The sequence below is a fragment of the Delphinus delphis genome, chromosome 9 (assembly GCF_949987515.2).
Source record: "Delphinus delphis chromosome 9, mDelDel1.2, whole genome shotgun sequence".
Lineage (NCBI taxonomy): Eukaryota > Metazoa > Chordata > Mammalia > Artiodactyla > Delphinidae > Delphinus > Delphinus delphis.
Window position 1 is genome coordinate 43,096,649 of NC_082691.1, and position 27,808 is coordinate 43,124,456.

The 27,808-nt window shown below is 36.1% G+C and overlaps 1 protein-coding gene and 1 pseudogene across 1 annotated transcript in view; both read left to right on the forward strand.

Annotated features, from left to right (window-relative positions):
• THSD7A (thrombospondin type 1 domain containing 7A) overlaps positions 1-27,808 on the forward strand; it is a 455,382-nt gene that overhangs the window by 388,365 nt on the left and 39,209 nt on the right. Inside the window, exons 12-14 of the mRNA XM_060020445.1 lie at positions 7,716-7,910; positions 9,380-9,643; positions 26,065-26,243. Of these exons, the coding sequence (XP_059876428.1) occupies positions 7,716-7,910; positions 9,380-9,643; positions 26,065-26,243 (638 nt within the window). The remainder of the gene's footprint in view (positions 1-7,715; positions 7,911-9,379; positions 9,644-26,064; positions 26,244-27,808) is intronic.
• Positions 16,968-17,449, forward strand: LOC132430639 (large ribosomal subunit protein eL22 pseudogene; annotated as a pseudogene).

A 27,808-nucleotide genomic window follows, 5' to 3' on the forward strand; every position in this document is an offset into this window, starting at 1 on the left:
AATTGAGATGGGCTGTAATTGTAAAACACTGCATTTCAAGACTCAGAAAGAACAGAATTTATCTTGGCTTTCATTCTGATGTGGACTACATTTTGAAATGATAATTTAGATTTCTTCAGTTAAATAAAAATATCATATGAACCAAAAAGGAGTTAATTTACTAAGTATGCATAGAAAAGAAATAATGTATGTCTCATATACTATGCCTCACTCAGCAGAACACTTACAAGGTCACCTTTTATGATTCGTTTTCTCTAAAATGACTTGAACCTTCCCTGTTAGTAGAAAAAAATATAACTCTAAACTTACCTACCAGCTTCTAGCAAGCCATCCTTGTTGTTCACTTTTGAGTGAACCTACTTTTAGTCACCTGTTAAAAAGTGGTCATTATAGACAGACTTTCATTTTTACTCTTAATACTATTAATAGCATGATTGCTCCAAGTGTAGGGACTATCCCTGATGCATTTCAAAGGAGCTGGGAGGCAGTTATGTTCCCAGAGTCTGTTTAATGAGTCACTAATGGTAACTGCTTACCATCTCAGCACTGGCACTCGGTGTAAAGCAAATCATTGAGAATCAGCCTTACCCACAACTGAGTTAGAATGACCCAGGCATAAGAAGATAGGAAGATTCTACTACAGTCAAGTAAATGCAGTCTTGACCAAGTCTACATTCTGTGTATTTCAAAACTATGTGAAAGTGCTTTCTGTGGAAATGCTTTACATTAGAACACAATAGGAAGTTAGAAGTAGTAAAGAATTTTAGCAAGGCTTTGAATATCAAGGATGGTGTATTCCAGGAAATTTTATCTAATGGTATAAGAATGAAAAAGAGAGAGGAGAAAGGTATTTTAAAGATGGAATTAACAGGATTTTGCAATTTTAAAACTTAAATCATTCTTGAATCTCACAGGGAAATTTTAGAGGGCTTTTGAAATAGGCATCTTTCCTATAATATTGTCAATAAAAGAAATGAAAATAACGTGAAGTTATGTCCGCAATCTATTTAATTTTTAAGTGTATAAACAGGTTCTATTTGCTTCATGCTATTCAAGTCACTTGTGTATAAACTTTTAATCGAACAGTAACCTCTGCTGTCTCTTCTCTCTGCTCACATTTCTACAATTCAGATGGCATTTAGGGGGCTAAGTTATTGATTGGTCAGTGACTGAAACATAGCCATACTAGCCGTAGCTAGAGTTATCATTACATTTGCATTCAAAATAAAAGAGGTGGCCCATATTAATGACAATTTTGGACAATTTACTTATTTTTTCTCTATGACTGCCCTAAAGGACAATGTCACTACTACTTAAAATGTGTATGTGTGTGTGTGTGTGTGTGTGTGTGTGTGTGTGTGTGTATATATAAAACTAATTCCACTGTTTATTACTTTGTGACGTATTTATACCAGGAATATGATGAAAAGAATATCATCGATTAGATGCTGGGATGTTATAAAAATAATTTCAGATTTACTCTTGCTCAATCTCTGTGTTGATCTTAATGCTATTTCCTGCCAAGTGTACTTTCTATAAATTAGATGGAGCTAGAGTTAATAATCCCCAGGGCCAACCCTACCTATCGTAATCCCCCACCTGCTCTGTATCCTTGCCTGCCAAGGAATGTCCACTGTAATGTTAACCTGTCACTAAGATTTGACGTCAATCTCTTTATGTGGAAGCCAGCATGATTCAGATGTATTCTCAAATCCAGACCACAGAAAAAAGAAAAAAAATTTAATTATATGCCTCACATGGCAGGGACCCTCCTGGTCCTGGGAGTCCTCACCTGACATCACTTATTTGTTAAAAAGGTTATTCAAGGAAAGTCTAGGAATAAAAAAGAAAGTTCTAATTTTCCCTCCACCAAAATCAAATCCACGTGAATTTGTAGAATGTGAGATATAAGTATTTAACTACAATTTATGCCGTTATTTTTTGTGAGCAAATATGCTTAAATCTTATGCTTAAATTAAGTAGCTTAAACTATATTGACACCTTTCGCATCACTCTTTTGCTTAAATTGTGGTCCACTTTGTTCTTTTTAAAAGATTATACCTTAGAGGCATTTTTGAAGTTAGGCCCAGAATATCTGGGCCAGTTTATCTCAGTAACTCACATTAATCTGTTAATTTTCAGAGATTGTTATATAATAGGAATGAAAATAATGGAAGTAGAAAAAGAACTAGGTAAAAAAGAGTCAAAGAGCTTGATTTAAAGAAATTTTGCACAGACGTGATTTTTAAACTTTTCTTTGGGCTAATATACTTATTAATTACCGTGTAATATTTTTGTACTCTTCATTTATATAAGCTATTATTTAAATCTTCTAGAATTATTTCTACTTTTAAATGGCTTCCTCTAATTTTCTGTGACTATTAGCATTCTAGTTGATTTGGGAATTTTGGTTTTGTTTTATCTCTCTGTGAGAGTCCTGTCCTAAAATGATGATTAGCATTTGCTAGTTTTTAAATAGCTGATAAAATAAGCTTGACACCGGGATGTCTGTCTTTGTGATGGTTCCTCAATGCCCAGTTAGTTGGTTCGTTGTGATGCAGTTAACCCTTTCCAGATCCCAATCAAGGATCTAGCTGACCTTGGTCTAAGCTACTCCACGGGGAGCTGATTATTATTTCCTAGTAAGTCCCCAGAGAAGGACTTTTGCATATATTATAAGCATCAATAAGACTAGAGATCATTGGTAACTATTTAGGATCAATAAGAAAGAAAAGTACATTTCCTTCCCTTCTGCCAGAGTTACATTCACAAACTGTAATTAGGAAGTGTAATTTGGCAAACTTGTCAGTGAAAATCTCTTCCACACAGAGAAAGACCAGGATCATTAAATCCACCTAGTAAACAACTGGAGCCCTCTTGCATTATTTATAGGTTTGGTCTTATTTCTAAGTACAATTAGGTCTCTTGGTAACTAGCTCCCACTCACATTAAGCTTTTTCTTTTTTATTTCCACATGATTCATTCTCACTATTGTCATTTTTTTTTGTAACACCATAGGAAAAAAATCACTCCTCTAATTACTCAGTCTGGTGAACATACTCTGTCTCCAGTGCTACCCAGATGCTGTTGCTGTGGGATAAACCGTGTTAATATGGCTCAGTTTAATAGATAAGGTCTCAGAGCTCCTTGAACTCTTTGTTACAAATAATCCAACAGTTTTCACTGCACTCGGGCATTGATCTTATTCTGTTTCCTGTAATGAACTTCCGTGTGCACATTTTAGATCTCGTCATTTATTTCACTCTGATTATTCAAACGAAAGGACAACATGGTCTTGCATGCCGAAGGACAGTCCACAGACCAGTAGAACTCCTTCTTTTTGTGCATCCTGAATAATAAGGGTGTTTCATTCCTCTTCAAGAAAATGAAGACGAGCAAGTCCATTCTGAATGCTATTAGATTTACTTCAGAGCGGCATTGGTAGCCTTCCATTTACATACTCGTATATGCATAACGCAAATATCCATGTTCTTTTAGCTCAAACCAATGTTATCTATTCCCTTTCATTTCAGGAACCTTTATTAGTCTCTTTAAAACATAGCTCGAAATTCAACTTACATGAAAACATTCTGGAATTGACTCTACTTATTCTACTTATTAATCGTTTTTATTTAAATTCATGGGAAGTTTCAAAGATACACAAAAGTAGAGAGACTGTGGTAATGAATACTAGTCGTGTAGTCATCACTCACACAGCTTCAACAGATTTTAACATATTGTCACTCTTGGTCATCTGCCACTCCTCATACCCTTAAAGAGATTTTGCTGGAGTATTGTAAAGCAACTCCCAGGTAAGGCATACATCATCCATAAATACCTAATATTTTTAAACATAGCAAGAGTACTATTATAACACTAAACAAAATTGAATAATTCATACCATGTCTAATATTCATACCACGTTTAATTTTCCCCCGTTGTCTCAAAAATGCCTGTTTACAATCCGTTTGTTCAAATCAGGGTTCATAAACGTCTCCACATTGCATTTGGCTAGAATATTTCTTCAGTCACTTTTAATCTAACAATTTGAGCTCCCTTTTTCAGAGCATTTATTTGTTGAAGAAACTGCCTTTCTTGCTCATCTTTCCAACATTCCCTCAGTATTGGTGGGTTGAGCTTGCCTAGCTTAATTTATAAGTAAGCCACAAAGTAGTCATATGAATGTCTCCTAGGTTTTCAGCCTGCTGGAAGTAGCCTGTCCGTGACCCTTAACTTCTGTGCTTCATATAAGTAAAATAAAATTTAAATAAAACAGATGGATATAATCAGCATAGTATTAAAGATGGAATTTTAATCTAAAATAATTATTTTGATATATGCCGACCTCACTAAGAAGCTTTCATGGTAATTCATCCATAGGGCAACATGGGTTTTGGCCCTTCTTCCTAACAAGGCCTCAGCCCAAAAAAGAGTTGCATAATCATTATACACAAGATATGCATCCTGCACCTGTAAATACAACTACAATTGTCTGGGTATGTGTAGCTTTCTGGTGCGCAAGGAAACCATGCTTAGGATGACGCATCTTTTCTACAGTTAAAACCACCCTGGTTTCAGTGTCTTAAAAATGATTTTTAAGATTTATAAAGTTGAGAGACCAGATGGTTTCCTTTCCAAACATTTATGTTTTCTTCACCCTAATAGCAGGAAGTTCATTTCAGATTACATTCCTGTGTTTGAATTGTTGTATTTCCTCCAAGTCAGAATAGAAACAAGTTGAGATGTGTGATAAACGTCAATATATTGTACAAATGGTACCATTGCTACTTGTTTGGATCACACTGCATGAGTAATTCACTCCAGGTACTCTGTCTAAATGCTCAGATAAGGGGAGTGACGTGCTGAGTGGGTTTCTGAGTACAGATTTGGGAATTTTACACATCGTTTCTTTTCACCTACTTGAGATACTTTTTGAGATTTTTACATACGGCAGGTATATAGGCTTTAGATTTATGTAAATGGTATAGATTTGCACAGAAGAAATTAGTTTCTGGAATTGTATTGATAGTGGTTTTACTTTATTTTATTTTGGTTTTTTGGTGTCCCTTAATGTGACGATGGTTGGAGCCATTATGAAATGAAATTTATAAAAGAGAACCTTAGAGAGAAAACCTTAATGGAGAACTTAAGGCAATTTCATTAGTTTAAAAGATTTATAGTCAAGTCTCTATTTCAGAGAACCAAATTGGAATGCTTAGATAAAAGTAGGCTTATTTCAAAGAACATAAATTTAATTTTGTAGTTTTCTTTCAGTTATAAACAGTGTGACCCTCTTCATAGCTTAGAGTTCTGATGGCCAAATTTCTTATTTTCCAAATTAATCATTCTTGAGGTTCCTACGTATTCTGATCAGTAAAAGCCTCATATTTTCCTCTTTATCCATCCTTCCTTGGGCAACTTTGGGCAACTTTGCCCACAAACTATCAGAGCTTACTATGTATAAACTGTTTAAGCAAGTGTAGAGAGAATTGCAGAATCCCGTCAGCTTATTAATATACTGCATTTTATGGATTCCTCCTATGCCAATCCACAGATAACATTCTTCCAAGCTACATGGATGCTGTTTTTGGCCCACTCCTTGTACTCCAAGTTTAAGCTCCCCTTAGTTCATTCCTACACGCTCAGCCTTTGTTTCCCAAAGCTGGGCACAGTGCCAGGGAGATTGGGGTACCAAAGGACCTTCAGTTTTAGTACCAAGTCTCAGGTAAACATATCCTAGTGACTCGAATACTCAGGCTCATAAGCCTTAAGCTTGAATGCGCATAAGGATCATCTGAGCAACTTGAAAATAAATGCATTTTCCTTGACCTCACACACAGAGATCTCATTCAGGAGCTCTGGAGTGAATCTAAGAATCTTCAACTTTAACAGCATTCCAGGTGTTTCAGTTGCCAGTGGAAACACACTACGTGCTGCTGCGTGTTTGAATCATCAGGGAACTTTAAAAAGATGTTAATGCCTGGGACCCTGTCCTCAACCAATTAAATCAGAAGGTTGGAGTCTAGCAAGGGCATAGACATTCTTCCAAAAGCTATCCAGGTGATTTTCATCTGCAGCTCGATTTGAGAGCCTCTACCTTACACTGGTCTGATAACCACAGTGCACCAGACAACTCCTCTCCCAAGTGGTGAGAGTCTCTTTGGAGCACTTAATAATTTTTCCTGTCACATAGCTTCCTAAAGGCTCCCACAGTCCACTCAACCAGGTTTTCATATCTGTAAAATTCAGGGACCCCTGTCTAGTCATACAAATTGGCTCTTCCAGTGTTGTGCGTATTAAATGAAGAGATATCTGTAGCTAAGAAATAGGTGAGTTTTCACCTACATTTGCACAATTATGTAACTTTTCCTACAGCAGTTGCGACAAGTTGTGTTCACCTACACAGAGAAAGGCTTCCTTTGCTAAAATTGTTAAATCTTTGTACACACCCCATCACACAGTCCTATACTACTGGGTGTTAAGTTTTAGTGTACAGATCCAGAGAGTCTTGTCCAACCTGGGGCCCTGTGTGCACTAACTGTAATTTAGGATCAAAATGCCAGGCTCCTTCATCTTAGTTTCATGATGATAGAATTCTGAGCAGGGCAGAGACCAGCTGCAGTGTCAGCCTAGAGCACAAACCTGAAAGTGCCCATGTGAGTCAGTCTGACTGGGCCATTTAAGCTAGTCCAATGAAGACTTAACTTCAGGACCGAGGTCTAAATGTTTCATCTGCTTCCTCAATAAAAAAATGAAGTATTTCTAAAACCAACAGTGGGAAATGGCTGAGGGAGAAACAGAACTTAAACATCACTTGCTCTTTTTCATTAAGACCTGTTACCTTTAAGCAATTCTACATTTATGTTCAATACATAATAAAACTATGACTTGGTTTAAAAACTTCAGTAGAACAATGTCTTGGGGAAAATAATATATATAAACCAAAATTACTTGACTATTTTTGGAGAGGCCATATGTAATTGTTGGAAATGTCAATTATGATGTGATAGATTAAGATTGCTAAAAGTGTTTGTCTTCATTTTAAATTTGTGGTTGTTCTTTGTGCGTGTGAAGAATTTGTACAGGGAAGTGGGGAACTTTGACACCGCCTCCTCCCATTAACTACTAACCACTTCAAAGCCATCACAACAAACTTTGAGCGTAATTTAAAAAACAAAAACATGCTTTCTATGCAAATGGAGCTTCACAAGTTTCATAAGTGTTCTCTCTCCACCCAAACCCTCCAACCAATTTGCTGCCATTAAGACCTTTCTGTATAGAAATCCCAGAGTAGACAACGGTATGAAAACAACTATTAAAGGTATAGGGTGTCTCCCAGCACCGCCATGAATATGTTTAGTTCAACATAAGCTATTATCAGAACCCATGTATTATTTATTTGTCTCTTAACTCATTTCTAAGTATATTCCACATGTGACTTGAAATCCTTAATAGCATCTAATAAAAACTTCTGTGTGTGTGTGTGTGTGTGTGTGTGTGTGTGTCTGAGGGTTATCTGCTATTTTAAAAATCCTATAGGATCAATTTAATGACTACTGTGATCACTAAAAACACTCCTACCAGATTTCTGCAGCAAATAAAGAATTAAAAGAGGACTCCTTTGACTGAGTAAGAAATGTTAGGTTAATTCCTAAATTACAGAGTAATTACAGACATTCAGATTCATGATAAACAGCTTTTTGCTTTTCCTTTAGCCATTACTTGTCGAAAGCAAGATGGTGGACAGGCTGGTATCCATGAGTGTCTCCGGTATGCAGGCCCCGTGCCAGCCCTCACCCAAGCCTGCCAGATTCCTTGCCAAGATGACTGTCAGTTTACCAGCTGGTCCAAGTTTTCTTCTTGCAGTGGAGACTGTGGTGCAGTTAGGACCAGAAAGCGCACCATTGTTGGTAAGAATAATTGGGATGCCAAAGCCAACACTTGTCAAGGCAGAAAAACACAGTAAAAAGTCAGGCCAGGATAGTTCTGACAATGTATTTGGAAAATGCACAGACATGCATTATTATTGTTATACTAACACATGAATACGGCAATGGATTCAGAGCCGTATTTTGATGTAAGTTGGCAGTGACAGATGCATTATGTACCTTTAGTAGAAAGAAAAAGCAGCCTTGAAAACTGAACTCTGTCTCCCTATACAGTACGCGGTAGATTAATTTTTGGTTTAAACATGTACCTTTGGTGGATTACCTACAGACAGTGAAGTACTTGGAGAAAAGTTTTTTAGGAACATGGGGAAAGGTTGCCACTTCACTTTCTTAAGCCATTCTCACTGTCAGCCTCAGATTATCCTTCATATCCTAGACGAGAAATATGACATTAATTCTGTACCTGAAAACACATTTTAAAAGGTAGTCACAATGACAGAAAGCTGTAATATAACGAGCAGGAACAGGATCCATCATATTGAACTAAACTCTGATGCACTCAAAAATATTGTCAGTGGCAAAAGAAACCTAAAAATATTGGTGCTAGTAGAGTATTCAGAATTTAAAGTTGCAAAATGATCCAGCTGTCATAATGAAAACTGTTGAAAATTATATAAGGCAGCTTATGAAAGTTAGAGATAAATATATGTAAAACATATGTAATTAGTTACATGCAGTATAATTAAAAGTATATAACATATATGACATAATATAAATTATGATCTAATTAAAATAATGATATTTTTCAGGCACATATTACTGTTATACTCAAGGTCTTTTTATTTTAAAAGGGAATTTATTTCAATTTATTCACAAACCATTTCTAATATTTTTATTGTGATATTAAATATCTTAATTTTGATTATTATTATTTCCTACATTAATCACCAAGTATGTCAAAGTGATTATTTTTCAGAAATACTGAAAGATGCAAAATCACAATCAGAAAAGTAAATGCAAAAACCTCACTTTCTGAATCGTAATCCTGTATAACTAAACCATCTATTGGGACTTAACAAAAGAGTTACTTAACTGTACAGGTCAGTGCAGTGACTCTCTCTCTCCATTTCATATTTTTGCACATGTTATGAAGGAGAGAATTGTGCAGTTACCTCAAACTCCCCAGTCAGTGAAAGCACATGATCATTTGAGAGGATTTTAATCATTTTGAGGAGTGTAAAATTCAGCACAACAGTTAGTGTCTTATTCAAAATGGGCTATTTTTAAGTGAGAAAATAAGAGAAATTTCACTATGCAAAGCACCCAGAGCTAACAAAAGCCTACATAGAAAGCACTACAGAGGGGGAAAATAGCATTTATTTATAGGCTACTGTTGAATACAGTTAAAAATAAAGGATGTTTAGGAAAGGAGAAAACTTAGGGATGCTTGATATTAATGATGATATTTTCCAACTTAATTTTCTCCACAGGAAAAAGTAAAAAGAAGGAAAAATGTAAAAATTCTCATTTGTACCCCCTGATTGAGACGCAGTATTGTCCCTGTGACAAGTATAATGCACAGCCTGTGGGGAACTGGTCAGACTGCATTTTGCCAGAGGGGAAAGCGGAAGTGTTGCTGGGAATGAAGGTACAAGGAGACATCAAGGAATGTGGTCAAGGATATCGTTACCAAGCAATGGCATGCTACGATCAAAATGGCAGGCTCGTGGAGACATCCAGATGTAACAGCCACGGTAATCCAACTTTTCTTCACTGTTATACATTTGCTGTCTTTGGGGGCGGAGGTGAAATGCAAGTGTATCAGAATGGAGAGAAATGAAAGTTTACAGGAGTGTGTTCTAAATTGAACCTTAGGGGCACCGCTATGTATGTATTGCTATATCATTTATATGTAACAGGACATTCAGTGGCACTTGTCTTGTTGTCTAGAAGTTGGCAACTAAGTCCCAAAGTTGGTGATAAGGAAGCCTTACATGTAGGCAAAAATGGTGCCAGAAACTTCTCTTGGGGCAGATCCAGAGTCTACTGAATAGGCTCAGCAATCCCCACAAGTCCGTGTACAGAAAAGGAGGGAGGAGAAGAGAAGATTGAATTTAATTTGAGAATAAAGTGTTAAACTAGACAGACTTTTAATAACCGAACTGGCAAGATTTGTGACGTGCCTAAGATATCAAGTGGCAGAGGAGAAAGACTGAAAGCTGCAGTTGGTGAAAACTCAAACATCTCATTTATTCCTCATTAAGCTGAGATTGGCCCAAACAAACAGAAATAGAAAAAGGGACATACACTTTGGAAACTTTTGATTTCCAAACAAAAAATCAAAAAGAAGCTAAAATACTGTGACAATAATTGAATTGCCCAAAGTTTATAAAGAGTGGTTTTGACCATAGTATGCAGTGAACTCTTTCGTTCTACATCATAATATAGTCAGCCTTAAGCAATATTTCTTCATTCTTTTATGTTAATGTATCTGTCCTTTTATTATGGAATGAGATCAGTTTACAGTGGGTCAGCCTGAATCATGGATGTCACATATTTGCAAACACTGGACAGTGATTCTCCTCTCTTCATGGAGGTGACCTAACAAAGATAAGTTAAATTACTGGGAGAGAGGGATATGGTAGTTACCCTCCAACCTTGCTGAAGTAACTTCTGCTGTTGGAACAGTGCTCCTCCAGTTTTATTATATGGTTCAGAAAACAAGATGAACTAAGAGGACCATCTCACATATATAAGCCATTATGGGGTATCATGGTGACACATTTATGGAATCTCTTAAATCTGTCCCCAAAACAGTTTTCAGAAACCCTGACTTTTATTTTTTACCTTATCTCATAATTACTGTTTTATCAAAGTCTAGTGATATAAGCCCCCATTATAAGAGTCCATTATGTTGAAGCTCTAGATATAAGTATTTAGCATGCATGCATTGCTATGTTTAAGATTATTCCATGCATTTAGAACAATAACTAAAAAGAGTTTAGTAAGCCTTGAAAAACTTCTGTAAGAGTAATTGAGTTTTTTATTCTCTATATCAAATAACATAGGTGCTATTAATTAGATACCAGGAAAAATGTAAATGCACTTCGCATTCTGAGCTGATATAATAATGTAGAAGGTCATAGTTAGTCATTAAAATGTAAAAGTGAAGATCACTTTAAAAATGTTTCTCCTGAAATGTAGCATGTAAGTGTTTGCTCACATTTTAAATTGTTATGCTTAGTGAATCGCCAAGATAATCATTTGTTTTTAACATAACCTTTGAGCTTTCAAAATGACTCATATATTCTCGCTTTTACCTTGACCTGTTAATTAGATGCATGAGAGCTTCAGTAAGACACTTAAGAGTCAATCTTATTTTTAGAAAAAAAAAAAAAAAAACTTTAAAAATATCCTGTGGCTCTCACGAAAATGTTTGATCCCTTGAAGAAAGTAAAAGTACAGAAAAACTGAAATTGGCCAAAGGCAGTAGACTTTCTGCCTTAGCACTGTCAATTCAAAGCATGAAGAATTCAGTAGTGTATTCTAGAAGAAAAGCACATGTAGAAAAAAAGATGGGTCCCTGGCAGCACTGAACTTCATGGAGCTTGTGAAAGGATCTAAGATGTTTAGTTTAAGTGAACTGTTCCAGTTTAGTTCTTTGTGTCTATCCAACATCACTCCTTTCTCCTTAAATCTGATCTAAGATGGATGTCTAATGGGATATTTTAGCGTCTACTAACATTTTTACTCAAAGTCTGAGGAAATTGAGTGTCTCTTGCCTGATTTGTTTGGAATTACTGCTGCTGTTCTGTCAATGCCGATAGTGATAGTGGAGTGCTGTCACTTTGATGCTCTGTCCTAGGCATGCGCTAACTTGCAGTTTCTACGAGCACTGCCTTTGCTCAGCCAAAGCAGCTTCCAGATGAATGGTGGGAATGGGGTTTAAAGTGGCTTTCAAGAAAGTCTCTTACGGCTTTCAGTTTAAACATAAAATTGATCCCCACATGCATGCAGTACAAAGACACTAATCCCCTACCCTATTCAATAGTGGCCTTATGGCATTTCTACTTAATCTGTGTTATCCATCTGTGGATCATATTATCAGTTATTATACTGATAAAACAGTTTGACTTTCATCAGCTTAAGTATATTATTTTAGGTCATTTCCCATGTGGTCACTTTTTTTTTTTTAATGTCTGAAACTCGAGGCACAATTCTATTATGTCTGGAATTTCTCATAAGAATAGACTCTGTACTGAAAAGCAATATATCGATACAACAAAAATCAGATCTTAAAGTATACCTTGGGAGCCACATAAGTGTTCATCCATCCTGATATATGGTATTAAATATAGTTCCTGCATAAATGTTGATATATAAATACATTTTTGGCATTTATCCTGATATCATAATACAAATTATGTATATTTACTTTTGATATGAAATCTTGAATGGTGTCACTATTAGCAACAGATGATAAATCATTAAAAAACCAAATTACACATTTTCTACTTACTGCTAGAATACTCTGAGATCTTAATTAATTGGTTCACTAGAAATTGATTGCCTTGGCACATAGTACTAGGTACTTCTCAAGTTAATCACTTCTAAAATTTCACAGAACAAGAGGTAGAATTTCTGGAACTTTTTTTATTATATCATTTAATCTTGATATTTTAAAGAATGTTAGAGGTAACCTAGCTTATGCAAGGTGCACATATACAAGACTTTCATTTAAACATAAGTGATAGAATTTTATTATGCTGCCCCTCAATCCTACCCAGATCTCCCAAAAGCCCTTATTCTGCTCTGTTTTTTGTATTTCAAAAGCATGTATCACTCTATAACATACCATATAATTTACTCATTTATTGTATTTATTGTTTTTGTTTTATCCTGTACAAAAATGTAGATTGATGAGGGTATCTTGGACTACTTTATTCACTCATGTATCCCAAACACCTAGAACAGTAGTAGGTGCTCGGTAAATATTTGTAGAATGAGTGAATGAGTGAAGAGGTGGAGAGAATTTTTGTAGCTGTATTTTATCCACAATCAGGCTTGGACACTTCCTTTTTTCCAGACGGTGTCCTTCCCTCTGTGTCACAGTTCTGGAATGTAATCAAACAGATCACTGAGAACAACTAAGATCTTTGGAATAAACTATATACATGCCACAAACTTTCTATATGATATTCATCAAATATTTATGCTTCTCTCCTCCTACTAATTGGTAGGTAGAAGAAATAATAGTCACACACCCATTCCACTGAATTAATCCAGTAATATCGATATTGGTAAGTCTCTTTATTCCAGTTTAAAGCTTATTGTTCAGAATTGCCTGCTTTGTACAACACCAGATTTGGACAACAGCTTAATCTCTTGGTTTATATTAGTAATTGTGACAACTTGCTTTTTCCCAGCCTGTGTTTACAACTTTAATTGGGAGTATGGAATGTTCATTTAATTCTCTGTGTGTCCACTCATCTTTCCTTGAGAAAATAAGGAATAACATTTCTATTAGATTTATCTCAAAGGAACACTTTGAAGGCAAATTGGATAAAGTGTAAAAATGTCAGATGCTGAAGTCTTGAGCTCTTTGAGTTACATAATTCCTTCCAGACACTTCTCTTCAGTCTTTACTCTCAGCAAATTTGTCTTTGCTGTTCCTTATAGGGAGTTTAAGCCATCATGTACTATCAATAGATATTCTAAAATTGAACTTAATTTTATTTGTGATATTTTATCATCTGTCAATATCAAGTAAGCAGAAAGGCCTATCTGATATGACTGTTCTTCCTGAGCCCCTGCTGTTTAATATACATAGGTCTCCTATCGCCTAAAAGTAATATGTTGCTTTGATACCTATCAAATACCAATTTGGAGAATCCATGAGGAAACTCAAGAATCAGCTATTTGGTTAGATGACTTGTTACCAAATGTTTTCCTAAAGGGCCAGATAGCAAATATTTCAGGCTCTGCAGGCTAAAAAGTCTCTGTAACAACTACCCAATTCTGCAGTTATAGAATGAAAGCAGCCATAGACAATATATGAGTGAATTACACAATTATGTTCCAGTAAAACTTTATTTACAAAAACAGGCTGTCAGCCTGTGCTGTCATTTGCCAGCTAGGATTTAAACCCTTCTTACTCAGAAAGCCACCTACAGAGGAGCAGCATAGGCATCACAGAAAAACCACTGGAAATGCAAAATTCAACCTACACTGCAGACCTTCTGAATGGGAATCTGCATTCTGACAAGATCCCCAGGGGGTTCTATAACACATTTAAAGTTTAAGACTACTTCTCTGGGTCATGCAGACACTCACAGGGTTTGGTAGGGATCGTAAGCTTTATTAACCTTGGTGTGAAAGACCTGTGAAGATCATTTCCTAGAGGATCACAACGTGATGCTGTCTTAGGCAAAATATCTCACAGGAGATAGTTCACTTGCTTACCCGTTGTGGGCAAGAGAACATTAGGGAACTTTTGAAATTTGCAAAGATGTGTCTTTATAAAATGAATGCCTGTGTAGGTATGATTTTGAAAACAGAATGAGTCTATAGGATCTTCTGTGGAAAGGATATTGGCAAGTTAATGATTGCCCTGAGGAAAGTTTTTTGGTTCAGATAGAGAAATAAGAGAGAGCTCTGGGTTTATTTACTGCTCTATTCATAAGCAGAATACAATATTATATTGAAGTGTTGTGTGCATTTGACTTTGTGCACTCAGTATTCACGATCCAACGACTCTAAAATTCTCAGTACTTTGTACTGCCATTTGACCATCATGCTGGCATTTAAGCAGCTGTACTACTTATTGTAGGTCACATTACACCCTTTTAATTATTTCAGTTTGTCTTTTAACTGTAGTCACTATTGAATTGTTCAGCATAGTTTGTCTAATGCCTTATTAGTGTAAGATTAATTTCCCTTTGACATTAAGTTTTAAATATAATGATTTACATTAATTCTTCCAAGCTTTCTCTCTTTGCCTAGTATGTTTATGAATGATATTACAGAGAACCTTCTGAACATTAATGAATGGCTTTATCAGTTGGTTTTCTAAGCATCTGTAGGATTCAAAGTATGCCCGTTAAAACTTGATATTTTGTAAAACCCTTGCTGGCACCCAAAGTCTTTCTTACAGGTTGTTTCATAGGTAGTTTGCACTGCAGCACTAAGTATTACAATAAAAAGAAAGCTCTACAAATTTTACAAGTGAAACAAAAGCTTTTTAATAAAATATTTTCATATTATAACTATAGCTGACCCTTATATGGCAGCATTTAACATTACTGCCTAATAGCCTAAGCGATCTACATCCTATTTCACCAGCCTCCCGAAGTTATGCTGTGGATGATTTTAAAGCAGGTATCATGTTTAAATGATATCCCTTGATGTTGTAAGGAACTGTAAATACCAGATGCTGCCTTAGTCAGTCATAAATTCTAGTATACATGCCACAGGTGTGGGGGTTTTTTTCTATGAGAATTTACAGGAACAAAAAAAGACCATCAACAAAACTTAGAAAAGGAATACATCCTGGGTGTATTTGTGGTACAAGTGCCCAACTGAATTTTTTAAAATTCAGAGAGTACTCAGTCTACAAGTAGATTTTAGTTCAAGAGCATGTACTTTTAAGACATTGTGGAACTCAGGGTACATCTGATAAAAATAATTATGAATATGAGGAGAGTAGATTCTGAGGATAACCTACATGACCACTCAACCATAATATACCTGGAATGTATTCCTTTTTGTAATGGGATTTTATAGAAGATGATATAAGTTTAATATTAGAGGTTAATTAGAAACAAAATTGAGTGAGAAATTGTGCCCTATCGTAGTGGATGCTTGTATTTGAGGAAGAGCAGGTTTGATTAAACCAGGGAGAAAAGGCAATAGAGTTTTGTAAATAAGCTGAAATGGAGTTCTGATTTCTCTGGAAAGCTTTTTCAGTTGGTGGTATTTTTTTTTAATGTCTAATTCATTTCAGAATTTAAATCTTTCATTTGATAGTACAGATGAAGCTAGTGTTGCTTTTGCAGTCATCATTCACAATTGAGATCTTTTTCCTTTCAAATGTAAAAGACAGGCAGGGAGTGAGGAACAGACTTTTCCTGAAGTAGCAGTTGCAAGTTTAAAGAACCAGGGAAATAAAGAAGGGGCTATTGTGGATATGTGGGTACAAAAAGAAAGCAGGTGTCTAGGGTCGAATTTAAATAAGGTGTGGATACCAGCATTATTTTCTGACAGGATCCCTGGAGGGGGACTATAGAGGTGATGAGGGAGACTTTCCTTGGAAATTTTCCTGCAGCTACCATCGTGTCGTGTGTGATGGAAAAACATCTGGTGTTATCATTTGATTCTGTGTGCTCCATGTCACCGAGACCTCAACTCATCTGTTACTTACTTACAGGGTTTTCAAACTGGGCTCCATGGAGCCCCTCAGGCCAGGCTGTCAAACATAGCCTCCAGAATATCTCATACACCTACTGGGCTTTCCAGCTTTTTAGGAAGAAAGTGTTTCACTGCTTAAAATAAATTTAACTGCCAAGAACAATTCATTATTTGCAACAGCAACAAAAAAATTTGTTTATCTTTGCCTTTATCAACAAGTTCTGCTATTATGTTTTACTCCACATCCTTTCTATTGGTCTCTGACCCCGTTTTCCCCTTAATGCCTTAGAGGAAGGATAACACTAATTTCAGTGAAATGGCTAGGAGTGGTAATCTTGCTGATATCTATGATAATGTTATTGATATAATCACAGAGTTGTTCATTACTTGTGTTACAAGGTTTCATAATTCATAAAGATACTGACCCTCATATAGATTCCTGTTACATTAATGTCCTGCAATCCAAAATAATTGTAAAGCTCTCTGTCCCATTAGTTGAGTTTAGTCTCATTCTTAAAACATAGGTCTTAAAACATAGGTCTTTTTCTACTTCAAAGCATCATCAGAATGGTCATGTAGTGAGTAAAGCTTATGCATAAGGAATTTTCTTTGGTAAATGCATGAAGAAGGAACTATATATTAGACATAAGCCATATCAATGGGCTCAAAAAGTAACCTGACCCTTTTCTGCCTCCGCTGCGGCAATGGCGCCAGTGAAAAAGCTTGTGGTGAAGGGGGGCAAAAAAAAGAAGCAGGTCCTGAAGTTTACTCTTGACTGTACCCATCCTGTAGAAGATGGAATCATGGATGCGGCCAATTTTGAGCAGTTTCTTCAGGAAAGAATCAAAGTGAATGGAAAAGCTGGGAATCTCAGAGGAGGTATTGTAACAATCGAAAGAAGCAAAAGCAAGATCACTGTAACTTCCGAGGTGCCTTTTTCCAAAAGGTATTTGAAATATCTCACCAAAAAATATTTGAAGAAGAATCATCTCCGTGATTGGTTACGCGTAGTTGCTAACAGCAAAGAAAGTTACGAATTACGTTACTTCCAGATTAATCAAGATGAAGAAGAGGAGGACGATGAGGATTTAAACTCAGTTATCTGGAGTATTTTGTATGAATTCTTAAATAAAATTTAGGAAACAAACAAACAAAAAGTAACCTGAGAGAACACCAACACATTTGTGGACATTTTAAAGTTAAATTTGAAAGGAAGATCTTTACTTGTAGTTACTCTTCATGTTTATCCCATTTCCTCGTAGTCGCATTGAAGGCCAGTTTAGCCCTTACAGGAGATTTTAGTTAATTTACAGAAAACAAAATGGTCTTTTAAAATAGTCATTAAAAAAATGTCAGGAAGTTTATCTGCATAAGTTTCCTCTCCGTTTGCCATAGGTTTGACCTTTAATGCTTTAAAACTTTAAAGTATAAAATAATTTAAAAAGAAACTTTAAGTTTGGGGGTTTTGTTTGTTGACTTTTGCATTTTTTTCCATATCTGGAAATGGACATAAAAGGCCTGATTAAACATTAAAACTCTGTACAGCTCAAAACATGAATCCAGTTTTAATGCATTATAATTACAACATATCATGATGATCTATTGATCTTTTTCTCACTGGTCCAGTGAGATGCTATAGGAAAAAGTTAATAAGCATAGACTGCAGTGTCTGAGTCATTCTCCTAGAGATTCACAGTTCATATCAGAAAAAAAAAAAAAAGAAGGAAAGCTCGGGATGAAGAGACCTGCTTAACGCAACAATTTTCCAACTTATTTGACCACAGAATGCTTTTTATAAAAATTATGTTTAACACTTACTAGAATCCAGCAAACTAGTGTTTAAAGATTATCCTTTGGAAATACTTCAGTGTCAGTATATGATTCTTGTTGACTGAAAGAACAGTGCCCTGCATTGGATCAAGTTAAAAAAAAAATCACTCTACTAAATTTCAAAGTTAATTTATTTCCCGTTATTCCATAATCTGAACACTCCATCAAATATGATGTTTATATTGCTGACAAAGCCCTACTTCCAAAGTGGGTTCTTAGAATGTTTTTCTGATTTTTAATATTAGTTAATATTTTAATATTAGTTAAAGTTATAAATGTTAAATTTGGGGTGAAACGTCCATAAATGCCTTAATGTATGTAATTATTCCCAAAGTTTTAATTTGGTTGAATAAGTAAACTATAGATACGGGTTCTTTCATAAATAAGTTTACTTCCTTTTTTAATAAAATATACATCTGAAAGTAGAATGCAATTCTGACACTAACCACCTGGATTTGGGCAAACTTCACAGGTTAGGGGGCTCAGTCCTCTATAAGACTGCTCTCACTTCAGACACACTAGCTGTGCACTTTCAGGGTCCCCAGTCAACCTCACTTCTGACCAGCTGGCTACAGATTTGGGGATTCCCACTACCCCCTCAGGTTCAACAATTCACTGGGATGATTCAGAGAACTCAGGAAAGCACCATTACAATTACAGTTTTATTATAGCAAAAGGATAAAAATCAGAACCAGCTGATAGAAGAGACACATAGACGAGGGCTGGGAAGGTCCCAAACACAAGGCGTCCATGTTGTCTCCCCATGGAGCTAGGAGGCATCACCCTCTTGGCCCATGGTTGTGCTTTACCAGCCTGAGCTTTTGTATCCAGAGCTTTCTGGGGGGTCATGTTATGTAGGCATCAGTTGAATCATTGACCACACAGTTGAACTCAATCCCCTCTCCCCAGAGTTTGGGAGGATATCAAGTGGCTTAAAGTCCCAACCTTTTAAACACATGGTTGGTCTTTGGTTTGGTGGTATAATCATACCCCTTCCTTAGACATCTTCTTATCATAATTTCACATGTAGTCCAAGAGACCCAACAAGAATAACAAAGATACTCCTCTCACTCAGGAAATTTCAGGGCTTCGAGGCTGCCTCCCAGGAATCAGGGAAACAGACCAGCCAAAGTCTTTGTTATACAGCAGAGAGTTTTAGAGTTTGCTATAAGAAATGGCCTTGATGGTGAACTCGTACATAGGTATGCTACTTGAATCTGAAGGTGCCTAGTCATTGGGTAATCTCCCAGTATTGGAATAGCAACAGCTACAAAATCCCACAGCAATTAAAACTAATGTTGAGGGCTTCCCTGGTGGCACAGTGGTTGAGAGTCTGCCTGCCGATGCAGGGGACATGGGTTCGTGTCCCGGTCTGGGAAGATCCCACATGCCGCAGAGCAGCTAGGCCTGTGAGCCATGGCTGCTGAGCCTGCGTGTCCGGAGCCTATGCTCCGCAATGGGAGGGGCCACAACAGTGAGAGGCCCGTGTACCACAAAAAAAACAAAAAAAACAAACAAAAAAAACTAATGTTGAGGGCTTCCCTGGTGGCGCAGTGGTTAAGAATCCACCTGACAATGCAGGGGACATGGGTTCAAGCCCTGGTCCGGGAAGATCCCACATGCCACGGAGCAACTAAGCCCATGTGCCACAACTATTGAAGCCTGTGCGCCTAGAGCCTGTGCTCTGCAATGGGAGAAGCCACCGCAATGAGAAGCCTGTGCACGACATCGAAGAATAGCCCCCGCTCACCACAACTGGAGAAAGCCTGCATGCAGCAACAAAGACCCAACGCAGCCAAAAGTAAAAAATAAAATTATTAAAAAAAAAAATGTTGAAATTTTCTGAGAAAATCTGTAAGTATTTAGCAGATATGAAGAGATACACCTTCATATGTATAAAAAACAAATAAATATAAATGAAATAGCATTTCATTGTGGTTACATAAATTTACCTGAACACTTCACTATGAAAATTTTGATTGCCCAGTGTTGATTCATAACTTTTCATACATTGGATATAAGAATCTGGGTAGAACAGTCAATTATAGGAGTTTGGATATATACAGAGTAGTTTAGTTTCAGCAGCTTTTCAAGTTATCAGTTCTTAATATATATACAAAAGAATATTCTGTTCATTTTGAAAATATTTTTAAATGATATTTTCAGTATTTTCAAATCCACAGGGACCACAGTAGATAAAGTTCTAGCAAGTGTTCTCATTCACGATTGCAGTCATGTGCATATAACACACATTTAAGTAGGAGAGATTTTTCAGGTCTCTTTTGAGATTAATCTAGATGTTTCAGATAGAGTGCCAGCGTTGCTCATTCACACAGCTGTAAATCAGAACCAACCAATATTTTCCACGTGCTTTCAAAATGAATTCTTTAATCTATCAACAGTGCACCTTTCTACAGCACAATATAGTAATCGTGAGGGTTGCTGAAAGCTACTTTATCTAAACATTTATAATTCAAATGAATGAGCTGACTGGATACATGTCAAAGGCAGTAAGTCCTCTGGTTGCCACATAAAGCCTGCTAGTGTTCTGTATTCATTTCAACCTGAAAGCAGCCATCAGAATAGATATAGATACAAAAAATACAATCAGAAGCCACGAGTTTGATTTTTCCATGTGTCAGGTTCAGTATTGAGCTTCTAAAGGTTTTTTGTGGGTTTTTTTGCGGTACGCGGTCCTCTCACTGTTGTGGCCTCTCCTGTTGCGGAGCACAGACTCCAGATGCACAGGCTCAGCGGCCATGGCTCACGGGCCCAGCCACTCCGCGGCATGTGGGATCCTCCCGGACCGGGGCACGAACCCGTATCCCCTGCATCGGCAGGCGGACTCTCAACCACTGCGCCACCAGGGAAGCCTGCTACTAAAGTTTTAACACCCTAATTGTGAAGTTGTTTATTTTATTCCAGCATTCCTCAGGAGCCATAAATTGCTACAAGATGCCAGCAGTTTATTTAGCCTTAAAACGCTTCAAATGCTTCTGTCTTCTATCCCCCATGATTGTTTGGCGTTAATTGCCCTCACAAATGATCTTAGCAGAGAAGACAGGGGAATGCTTATCTAGCAGTTCACTAGTAGCATTAAGGGTTTTAATTGTACTAGATAAACATGACAGGCAATTATTGAATGTTGTTACACACTAGAAGATTAAAATGGAATGCTAAGCATTATACTCTTTTGCAGTTTTGTCTTTATCTAAGTGCCTAATTTGTATCTTTCAACAATTTAGTAGATTGAGTTTTATTTGAGAGACGTCCTCTGGAATACTCTATTGGAAGATCCAACATAAAAATTTTATATCTGCTTACTTGAAAATACAGTGTGAATCAGACTAAAGTCAGACATGACATATTTCACCAATGCCATAATACTTCAACAGATAAAATGGAAAGAAAGAATTTCCATTTATCTGTTACTCTGAAGTAGTGACATGAAAACTCATGTGATTCTATTTTCAACTATAATTACTGAATAACAAAAAGGTTAGAGGTTTACTTTTGCAGTCATTTTGATCTTTAGCAAGGTGGAAAATGCAATTCTAGAAATATTTCAATAATTTATTACCTTTGATATACTAGTGTCCTTTAAGCTATTGATAATATTTGGAAATAGTTGGGATTTCTTCTTAATTCATTGTCTTTTACAAACATTAAATAATCTGGTTACAGATGGCATTCATTGGGAAGTGACTTTAGACATTTGTACAGTTTGATTCTATTTCTTAAACTATTCCTATGAAACACAAATTATTACTGGCCCTATCAGGACTTACATTTTTAAGTATCGGACACTTTATAGATTTATTTACTGGCTGTGTTGATTGAAAAGGAGAATGTTTTTCTCCATATTTTAACTCAAGATAGTGAGCTGGGCTTGTTTTCCCACCTCAAACCATACTTAAAGTCAAAGTCTGAGCTTTAAGTAGGTCATGGTAATCTGTTTGAAGAACAGTTATGCTTTTCAAAATTTTGGTAAACACTATTGTAAAGTACTTTTTCAGTTCTCTATTGGACTTCCCTCTGATTATTATCAATACTCCAAAAGTCTTCTTCAATATCAGAAGTACATTCAAAACTCAACATTAACATCTTCTTTCTGTCTTCAGTATCTCACAGCTGGCAAAGCCCCGGCTGACACATCTGCCCCCTTGAAGATTCTCTGAGACTAATTCCCACTTTTGAGCATTCTTTCATTGCATCCTGCTCTTCATACCAAATTCATGATCCCATCTTTTTAAAAAGTTTTCTTTTATACTTACAATTTGCTGATATAATATGCGTATCCCCTGAGGCATCAAATTCACTCCTAGGAATATGCCTAACAGAAATGCATATGTATGTTCACCAAAAGACATGTTCTAGAATGTTCATAGCAGTACAGTTGATAATAGCTTGCCATTGAAAAATACCCAAATGCTCACAAACAATAGAATGAATTAAAAAACCATAATATAGTCACACAGTAGAGTACTATACATTAATTAGAATGAATAATCTTCAACAGCGTGCAACAGTATGGATGAATCTCACATCACAACGTAGGGTGAAAGAAGGCTAGCACACATGGGTGTGTGCTGTATGATTCCATTTACATAAATTTTTTTAAAGTAATACAGTTCTAGATTGTAAGAAATCAGGGTAGTAGTTGCCCATGTGAGAAGAGGTAGTGATTGGAAGGCAACACAAAAGAGGGTTCTGGAGTAGTGTGGGTTTCATGCATGTGTTCAGTGAACTTTATACTTTTGAAAGATACACTTTTGTGTATCGAGACTACAATAAGTTTAAAACAGGTGATGTGTATATTTGACAAAAATATAGAAGATAATATAGAGAGAAATATACCACAAAACTACTTCTCACCCAGATTTTGCTGATTCTTCCTGTGTCTTACAACAGAGTTCCTTAATTTCAGTCCTATACACACACATACACACACACACACACACACACACACACACACACACACACACACACGAATAAGTACAAGTAAAACTGGTGAAACTTGAATAAACTCAATGGATTGTATCAATCTCAGTATCTGGGTTGAAATTATACTTTAGTTACCATTGTAGGAAACTGGGGAAAGTATGCAGGGGACCTTTCTATATTATTTCTTACAAATATATGTGTCTACAATTAACTTAATAAGAAAATTTTCAATTAAAAAGAGAGGGAGTGATGAATAAACACAAGAAAATATATTAAGTTCCAAAAATCAGGCAGTATCCCAAAGGAACTGTATTGTAATGTCTGGGGTTGCCAGAAACCTGTACTTTTAACATGTGTTCCAGGTAATTTATAAAGCAAGGCTAGGATATACTATGTAGTAAGTTGGCTAGCTTTTTAACACTGTATCAAGTCAGGACACTTTGGGCACAAGCTTATAGATTAGATCTGTCATACTGGTTTTTAGGTGGTCTTATTTCACTGTAATAAAAGAAATCAGTGTTTGTTGGCTCTCTTTTAAATCTGTCTAGAATAAAAAGAATAAAATACTTAGGAATAAGTTTAAGAAGTGCAAGACATACACTAAACACTACAAAACATCACTGAAAGAAATTAAAGAATACCTAAATAAATGGAAAGAAATTCCATGTACCTGGATTGTTAAGATAGCAATACTCCCAAATTGATCAAACTGTTCAACACAATTCCTATCAAAATCTGCCATTTGGGGCAAAAATTGACAAGCTGATTCAAAGATGTATGTGGAAATGTAAGGGACCCAAAACTTTCTTGGAAGAAAAAGAACAAAGGAGGACTCAGACTTCCTGATTTCAAAACGTACTACAAAGTGACAGTAATCAAGACAGTGTCGTGCTGGTATAGAGATCAGTGGAGTGATATTTAGAATCCAGATATAAACCCTTACATTTATAGTCAACTGATTATCAACAAGGGTACAAAAACAATTCACTGTAGAAAAAATAGTATTTTCCACAAATGGGCCTGGGGTAACTTGGGAATCACATACAAAGGAATGAAATTGGACTGCCTATGTTTTAACATATACGAAAATAACTCAGAATGAAGCATATACTTAAATATAAGAACTAAAACTATAAAACTCTTAGAAGAAAAAAATGAGTGTAAATCTTTATGTCCTTGGATTAGATAATGGTTTCCTAGATAGGACATCAAAGCACAAGCAACCGAAGTAAAAATAGATAAATTGGACTTCATTAACATTTAAAACTTTTTTCTTCAAAGGACACTAAAATAAAGAGACATAATAAGTTTTGACAAATGTAGAAATTGGAACACTCATACCTTGCTAGTGTAATTGTAAAATGGCACAGTCACTTTGGAAAACGGTTTGGTACTTCTACAAAAAGTTAAATACACTCCAAGATATATACCCAAGAGAATTGAAAGCTTGTCCATACAGAAACTTGTACACAAATATTCACAGCATTATTCATAATATACAAAATGTGGAAACAACTAAAATGTCCATCAGCTGATGAAAGGATAAAAAAATATATCTATACAATGGAATGCTATTTGGTCAATAAAAAGGAATGAAGTACTAACACATGCTATACCATAGAAAAATCCAGAAAACATTACATTAAATGAAAGAAGCCAATCATAAAACATAATGTTTGATTTCATTTTATAAATTGTTCAGAATAGGTGAATTCTTAGAGATATAAAGTAGATTAGTGGTTGCCAGGGAGGGGAAAATGGGAAATGACTGCTAATAGGTATAGGGTTTCTTTCTGTGGTAATGAAAATGTTCTGAAACTAGATGGTGGTCATGGTTGCATAACTCAGACTCTATTATAAAGACCAGAACGTGAGCTGATTTTTATAGTGTATAAATTGTGTCTCAATAAAATTTTTAAAAAATCTACCTAGAGTTCCTAGTATAAGTTGTTTACATTATAATGATTTTCAAAATCGAATCTTTGATGTTGATGTAAAATGGTAAGAGCAGAGTGTTTTCTTGTTTCAAGAACAACCACTCCCCATAGTATGACAGACGACAACATTCGACTCTTGACCAGAGGAATTTTGCTCTTTCCACTTACTTGCCTTGAGAACAATAGTGATAAACTGATACTGTGAAATGCCAAGTTGGTAGTGAGGGACTGGTCAAGGAAAATGCTCCCATTTCTCAAAATAAATCTGTAGACTCTTAAGTTAATTGACTGTGAGATTTGATGGAATGAGTACTAGACTAGACCTCAGAAATCCTATCCCTGTCTCTTACTGTGTGACCTTGCACTTGTCAGTTATCTCTCTGTATGTTTTCTTATCTGTCCAGTAGAGCATCAGTACATGCCCAATACATTTATAATATCTGCAAGAGAATCAAATGAATACAAGGTGTGAAGGTGCTTTGAAATTGACAGCACTATAAAAATATGAGGCATTGTTTATTTAACATCCTTCAGTTTTCTTCCTCAGACTTGATTTTCAATGAAGGGGAACCATAAGGTGCTAAGTTAAATGGCTCCTTTTGAATATTGGTTGAGAGGCTCTGGCTTTCTTCTTGAGGAAGAATGTTGCATGGACTCAGCCACTTGAACTTGTGTGACATTAACAGATAGGATTTTACAGAAAACTGTTAAAATTTTTTTAATGTATCAGTCTGGCCACATGAGAATGATATGGCAGCAGACAGGTTATTGTCAATTAAACACGAGCTGTCAGGAAGTCAGAAATGTTGAAATATGGTGGGCATGAATCCTAAGCAGATCATATGACAGCTGCTCAGCTGTTATTTTAACAGAGTGACTGTATGTATGTGTTATTTTCCTGCAGAATTTAATTTGAGTCCCTAACGACAGAGACATCTCTGCATTTGCATGTTACTGTCAAGTCAAACTTGGACCTTCTAAATGAGCTAGAATGGTGGGTAGTAATAGGCAAGTGACATGTGGAGGAGATGGCTCTTGTCTCATTTTCCTCCACTCAGGATACATTGAAGAGGCCTGCATCATCCCCTGCCCCTCAGACTGCAAGCTCAGTGAGTGGTCCAATTGGTCACGCTGCAGCAAGTCCTGTGGGAGTGGCGTGAAGGTTCGGTCTAAATGGCTGCGTGAAAAACCCTATAATGGAGGAAGACCATGCCCGAAACTGGACCATGTCAACCAGGTATTTTCTACCATTGGGAATATTGTAAAATATTTTCTAGGTGCACAATAATCTTTTTTTAATCCAAAATAGAGAAGAATAAATAATAGACCCTGAATAAGAAATTTGACCCACTTTATCTTTAGAATGCCTGAGTAAATTATTAAAATCCCGAATCAGATAGATGATCTCCGTATTCTCAAGCGATTTATTTAGTACACTGTATTATATGTATATGCATATTAATATAATTCAATGGAAATAAAAATGAAATCTACTTTTGAAATACTGTTAAGGTATTTAATCTGTTATTATACAATAATTTGTGCGCTGAGAGCAAGATTGTCTTTTTCTGATAGATCCGCTAGACTCTCAGAAAAGACATCTCAATTACCAAGTACATAAATTAAAATCAAAGGAAGTATATGGGTTTGGGTCTAAAATTGGGAAATGTATTCTGTACATTTACTTAAGTTTGTTCCATATGAAATATGTTAAGGAAAAAGAAATATACTGGACTTCCTGGTGGCGCAGTGCTTAAGAATCCGCCTGCCAATGCAGGGGACACGGGTTCGAGCCCTGGTCCAGGAAGATCCCACATGCCGTGGAGCAACTAAGCCCATGCGCCACAACTACTGAGCCTATGCTCTAGAGTCTGCAAGCCACAACTACTGAGCCCGCATGCCACAACTACTGAAGCCAGTGCACCTAGAGTCCACGCTCTGCAACAAGAGAAGTCACCACAATGAGAAGCCCTTGTGCCGCAACGAAGAGTAGCCCCCGCTCACTGCAGCTAGAGAAAGCCCACGCACAGCAACAAAGACCCAACGCAACCAAAAATAAACATATATAAATAAAATAAATAAATTTTAAAAAAAGAAAAAATACAAAAATGGCATCAAAGTAACCATATGTTAATCTATCAATTTGGTGATTGGCCTTTTCAGTCTTATGTGAAACTTTGACTTCGGATGCACACCTTGTTAGCGGCAGTTCATAGCTGTTACTCGTGTTCCATTGGAAATAAAATGTCTAATGGGGAGAATTGTGACTAGTCTAATGTAATATAAGATTCATCAGACAGTTATTGCCGTGTTTGGCCTACATGTGAATTAACAAAGAGTGAATTTCACACAATATGTGTAGGTATTAAGATGTATGTTTAAATTTAAGTCACAAATGAACCAATTCATATGTATGAACTAACCTTAAATATGTAGGTATGTCTCATACACACATAGATTTTCTAATTTTAATCTCCAAACACACTGCTTACCCATACGTTTGCCTTCCCAAATTAATCTAAATTTGTTCATCACAATAAAAGTAAATTATAGAGAAAATAAAAATAACTTTTGAATAAATCGATTAAGGGCCAAGAAAGTGGAGAATTAAATTGCATAGAAAATACGCCAAAAGAATGTTGATTTTTCCCCCCAAAGAAAAATTGCTGAACTTGCCCTTAAATACAACTGAAGGTGAATAATATACTGCACTGCTGCCATCTACTGGTAATCGAGTTTCTCTGTCCTAATGAATATTTCCAAAGAAGAAAATGCATGACCCCGATTAAACAGAATAACTGA